Raw genomic sequence first — 5857 nt, forward strand, 5'->3', positions numbered from 1 at the left:
ACTTTCTGGGAGCGTGTATCTGACTGGTTTATTCCAGGATCTATTGTAAAAACTATTAAGCCGCCGCCACAGTAAATCGTGCGCACATAAACTGTCAGAGCAGAACAAGCCGCACATCTTTACTATCAAAACGTTAAAAATGTCTACGAGAAAAAGTTCGTTCACGCGCAAAAAATAAAAATAAAGAACTTTGAAACAGTCGCCCGGTCAGCGCCGTTTGCGCCATCTTACTTTTGCAACTTTTGGCTCTTACCAACGCAACATTCACCCGGCGTTAAAAAGTCGACGTGCACGACAGCGGTAAATCCATCTGAAGCCCCCAATGCGGATCTTAACGCAAATGCACACGGAGAGCGCGCGGCGCGTCGGTCTGCAACATTTAACGCACGCATTTAAAATGACGACTTTGTTTTACGCACAATGAAAAGAGGAAGAAAAAATAACCAAAGCGTGCTTCTGCGGCGCTGCGCCTTTTCTGAATCCCTGCCGGTGTCTCGCGAGCACCGCATCCTGGCACCCAGCAGCCGATTTGTTATTGATCGAGTGTGAAAGTGACGGCTTCGGAAGGAAAAAAAGAAGAAAGTTAGGAGTTGACAGACTCTCGTGATGTCGCCGTCCAAAGGGGGGCTGCAGACGCACTTGAGACTTACTGCAACGCGTCTTGTTAAGGAGGAAAAAAATAGAGAAATAGAGAATGAGAAAGATTGTTAGTTAACGCGAGAGAGAGAGAGAGAGAGAGAGAGAGAGAGAGAGAGAGAGAGAGAGAGAGAGAGAGAGGAGGGAGGGGGTGAAGGAAAAGGAAGAGAGAAAGAGAGAGAGAGAGAAGGGAGGGGTGAAGGAAGGAGAGAGAGAGAGAGAGAGAGAGAGAGAGAGAGAGAGAGAGAGAGAGAGAGAGAGAGAGAGAGAGAGAGAGAGAGAGAGCATGGATTTGGGCAGGGCTATTGGTTACCCAGCATAAGCTTGCCTTTTCCTTCGGTGACTACACCCCGAGAGGAGGAGCGTAGTGTGCAGCGTAGTAGGCGTCAGGATCCTCAATTTCCAACTTAGCATCTTGGCAGGACATTTTCCCAAGCAAAGCCCCCGTTCGACGGGCAAAAAAAAAAAACTTCTGCACGGGCATGAGCGCGACGGTGCAACCCAGATAAGGGAGCAGCAGAAAAACAAACCTCCGACGGACGCTGGTTCAGTGGCTGGCAGCGACCAAAAATAATAACAATCCCCCCCAACACCCAAGCCTCTTTTTTCCCCCCCAAACTCTTTACTTTTTGCCGTCATCACTGTCATTAAGAAGGGGGGGACGGGCAGCGGGTCTGCAGACACACAGCTTCTATGCGCTCCGACAGCAGCGCATGAGAACATAAAGGGGGGAAAGTGCGCAAGTTAAGTGGCTGACACTCTCCGGGCTCCAGCATGGCGTATCCTCAGGGCTACTTGTACCAGCCGTCCGCATCTTTAGCCCTGTATTCGTGCCCCGCGTACAGCACCAGCGTCATATCGGGACCCAGGACGGAGGAACTTGGGAGATCCTCTTCGGGATCAGCCTTTGCGCCCTATGCCGGATCTACCGCGTTCACCAGCGCCTCGCCGGGCTACAACTCCCACTTGCCATACAGTGCAGACGCGGCGGCAGCTGCCACATTCACCTCATACGTGGTGAGTAAACCGAAGGTGATTATTCAATCTAATAGGAGGCAAAAATTACCAAGGAATTAACTCGTTATAGTGGCATCGGGTGTCTGCTGTGCGGTCTGAGCCAAAGCCATCAGGAAGAAATGTGCGTCAGAGAGGAGTGCGTGGAGATAATATTACCAAATGTCAGGTCGAGAAAACATGGGGAGTAAACAAACTCAATTTAACAAAGTGGCTTGCTATTATGTCAGTCCAGGATTTGGTGTGTTCTGATCAGAAAGTGTGCTCCGCTTTGCCGAAGCGTGTTCGCTCAGGAGCGACTGCGCCGCGCCGCGCCGCGTTAAGGCAGTTTTAAGTGGCCGTATTTGCTTTTATAGCCGATTGCTTGAGCCAGCTGTGAAACTCAAACGCTCAAACTCGCGAAAAAAGGGACAAAGGGCATTTTGTTTTGCTTTTTTTAAAAGTATATTCTGTAACCGATTCCAGGGCAGCGCGTTGCTGTACGTGCAGGCCCAGTACCTATAAAGACTGAACCCAGCACAGAGGCAAAGGAAAAGACTGTCAGGCCCACCGTGCATAATGTTATTAGGTTATCATAACGACAGGATTGCATCGTTTCCATGAAGAGAGTAAAAGCCGCTGCGCACTGAGCTCATGGCAGTATTTTTTTAAAATGCATAGAAATAAAAACAAAATTAAACACTCAATCAAGTTCAGTATGACTCCATAAGCTCCAAACTTGAAGCGCTGCATTTAGGCTTGAATATTTGCATGCGCAAGTTTATGTGCGACTGTCACGGTGCACGCGCGTGTGCGCGTAACCCGTGTGTTTACGTTTGTGCACCTCAAGGACTTTTCTTTTTTTTTAATTATTCTTCTTACAGCGGCGGTGAGAAAAACTTTTTTTTTTCTTTAAATTCCTGAATTTCTGTATTTTCACTGCAGAGTTCCCCCTATGACCACACCACGGGCATGGCCGGGTCAATAGGATACCACCCTTACGCTGCACCCCTGGGCACCTATCCCTACGGTGACCCGGCGTACCGCAAAAACGCGACCCGGGACGCCACCGCCACCCTGAAGGCCTGGCTCAACGAGCACCGCAAGAACCCCTACCCCACCAAGGGGGAGAAGATCATGCTGGCCATCATCACCAAGATGACCCTCACCCAGGTGTCCACCTGGTTCGCCAACGCCAGGAGGAGGCTAAAGAAGGAGAACAAGATGACCTGGACCCCGAGGAACCGCAGCGAGGACGAGGAGGAGGACGAGAATATCGATCTGGAGAAAAACGATGACGACGAGCCAAATAAGCCCACAGACAAGGGAGACTCCACAGACACAGAAGCAGGTCGGTGGTGCCGGGAGCAAGGGAGGGAAGGGGGGAGAAGAAGAAGAAAAAAAAAGCACACAAAAAAATCATCAATTTTTCATCGCAGTCGTTTCCACTCAGGGTGCAAAATTGATTGCTGGTTAATGGTGGTATATTATTTATAATGGGACAATTGCTTTAAATAATAATCACCTTGAACTCCCCTCGTTTGACTTCTCAGGGGCTGAAATTGCTGGTGACGCAAAGTGTTTAGCAGTCAATTTATCTTTAACTGCATAATAAGGATACAGCTGGTGAACTGAGCTGGGGATCCGGATTAAATTGCCTTTATATTATCATTATTGTTCGAGGCGTATTATCACTGCTAATGATAACGTGACATTTAATGCTGAAAATACATTTCTGAATTCAAATTACGGGTTAGGTGCATGATGAGACTTTTTTATTTGTCGCTGAGATTATTTCATATTTGTGGAGAGCGTCTGACTTTTTTCAGGCTGTCACGCATGCTCGAGAGAACACAAATTAGTGAGGGGGAATATGCATAAGTGGCTGCATTTTCATATCAAGTTTCATTTTTTTCGTCTAATTTTTATATATATATATTTTAAAAAAAAAACAATATTTTCATTTTGCGCTTGTTTGGCAGTAACAGTTGTTTATTTGTGCTTCAGATCACAAACTGCTGAACCCAGGAGACATAGGCTGCGAGAGATTTAAAGAAGAAAACCATGGCAAAGACACGGATCCCCTTCTGAGCGACTCGGAGTTAAAAGAGCAGGAGGAGCGGACTACAGAGTTGCTGCCGGATTCCGCGAAGCCCACCACCTCGTCTCCCTCGGCGGTGCCCCGGGGGAGCCAGGCCGGGGCGCAGCAGGACAAACCGGCAGATTTGAGCCATGCACCGGGAACGGTGACCAGCAACGTGACCTCTGTTATCCACTCGCCGCCCTCGGCGCCCAAACCCAAACTGTGGTCCCTCGCAGAGATCGCCACGTCCTCAGACAGGTGTAAGAGCGGCGGAGACGCGCCGCAGGCGTGTCCCGGTCTGGGCCAGAGCGCGGTGATGGGCAGCGGCGCGTCCCCGTCCCGGTCCTCCCCCCAGTGCCCGCTCCCCAGCAGCACGGTCCTGTCCAGGCCTCTGTACTACACCTCCCCTTTCTACCCCGGCTACACGAACTACGGTGGCAGTTTTGGACACCTTCACAGTAACCACGGCTCGGTGACCACGGGCTCCACGGCACATTTCAATGGATTAAACCAGACTGTGTTAAATAGAGCAGAGGCTTTGGTAAGAGAGAGCCAGAAAGTCAGAGGCCAAACGCAGGTAGATCTTTGTAAAGACTCCCCTTATGAACTAAAGAAAGGTATGTCAAACATTTAATACCTGAATATTTTCCACTCACCGCGGACTTTTATTTATTTTATTTTTTTGTGGTTGCGTTAAGGAGAAAAAAAAAAACAGACAAAGAACAATGATGAAGCAAATTCTGAGAACAGTTATTTTCTGAGTAAATGCTTATCCTCAAATTTTTAGTTTCTGAATGGTTAATCCTAAAGTGTAACATGAATGGTCTTAATCGCTGCAGCCGCCTGAGTCTATTTGTATTAAAGACTAACATGTATATTTAATGTAGCATTTTTGTATTTAAAATGGACAACACACTATCTTTGAAGTAAATTATGGAGAAAAAAAATATATACTTGTGCAGCGATTATTTGTGGGAGCTTGACATGTGTTTTGAAGTGTTTCAAGGCCAGCTAATTTGGAGGAAATATTAATTCAATTTTACCCTGACAGATGTTTTCACGGTTATTTAAAAATATATATTCATTGTGGCAGTGAGAGATCTGACAAACTTGAAGGAAAAGGCCTGAATTTAACCAAAGGATGCTGGATTATCAAAAACAATAAAAAAGGGGGATCGTTCTTTTGTTGGTGCTAATATATAAATGGATTATATGGATCAGAATATTTTCTACATATATTTAAAAACCACAACATGACCATGGTTTTTTTTTCCCTCCTAAAGGTGCACTCAGGGACTCCTTTTTTCCCCTTTTTCTTTTTACTTGAGCACGTTTTATGAAAGTGGATATTGATATAATAACAACAGCAAGGCGCAGTCGTTTAACCCAATTACCTATCGTGTTTTATGCAGAGCAATCAGGTGGTGAACCCCTGTAATGAGCTCGATTTTATGCCAAATTTATACCTCATTACTATTTTCCAAAAGGCGTGGCAAAGCTGTTAAAAAGGACGCGACCATGCATTTAGAACATACTGCCCTATTATATGTCATTAATGGAGAGCCTCTTTAATGGCGCGTTGGATGTGAAACACTGCTGTTTGGAGTCAAAAAAAAAAAAAAAAAAGGGGGAGATTGCTGTCATGCAACACAGCAGAGGGGGGGATTACTGTGATACTGTGTAGCCGGTAGCCAGCCACGGTCCTCTAACTCTTCCAACTCCTGCAGGTAGGTGTCACACTTGCTCCTAATTTCAGGAGAGGGGGGTGGGAGGGTGGTGGGACTCTGTTAATCCGTCACGGAAACCCATCCCAGATCAAATGGCCTAGTGAAGGAAAAAAGAAAGGAAGAAAGAAAAAAAAACACACACACATACACACACCAAGAGAAGCCAGTGGGGCAAACACAGTGATCACAGTTATTATGAGGATTATGGCAAGTTTGACAAGACACAAACAAAAATGTATTATTATCATTATTATTATTATTATTATTATTATTATTATTATTATTATTATTATTATTATTATTATTAACATTTTAACTATTATTCCGCATGCATTTTTGGTGGCATTTTAAAGGGCCCTGAATGATTACAAATATTTTTATTATTAATGTCGTTATTGTTGACCTCCACCGAGGTGGG

At 45.9% G+C, this 5857-nt stretch overlaps 1 protein-coding gene across 1 annotated transcript; it reads left to right on the top strand.

Moving 5' to 3' along the window:
* Positions 1-950: 950 nt before the first annotated feature.
* On the top strand, positions 951-4935 carry irx5a (iroquois homeobox 5a). Its single transcript, XM_030088884.1, has 3 exons — positions 951-1653; positions 2575-2980; positions 3637-4935. Exons 1-3 carry the CDS (start codon positions 1411-1413, stop codon positions 4344-4346), a joined length of 1359 nt encoding a protein of 452 aa, XP_029944744.1. The 5' UTR covers positions 951-1410; the 3' UTR covers positions 4347-4935.
* The last annotated feature ends 922 nt before the right edge of the window (positions 4936-5857 follow it).

Source organism: Salarias fasciatus, chromosome 1 (assembly GCF_902148845.1).
Source record: "Salarias fasciatus chromosome 1, fSalaFa1.1, whole genome shotgun sequence".
In the NCBI taxonomy this organism is placed as follows: domain Eukaryota; kingdom Metazoa; phylum Chordata; class Actinopteri; order Blenniiformes; family Blenniidae; genus Salarias; species Salarias fasciatus.

Bases quoted from the DNA above. Each gene is read 5' to 3' on its own strand.
- irx5a (XM_030088884.1), top strand. From the start codon at position 1,411: ATGGCGTATCCTCAGGGCTACTTGTACCAGCCGTCCGCATCTTTAGCC. The intron at 1,654-2,574 runs GTGAGTAAACCG...TTTTCACTGCAG, and splicing joins CCACATTCACCTCATACGTG to AGTTCCCCCTATGACCACAC. The intron at 2,981-3,636 runs GTCGGTGGTGCC...TTTGTGCTTCAG, and splicing joins CTCCACAGACACAGAAGCAG to ATCACAAACTGCTGAACCCA.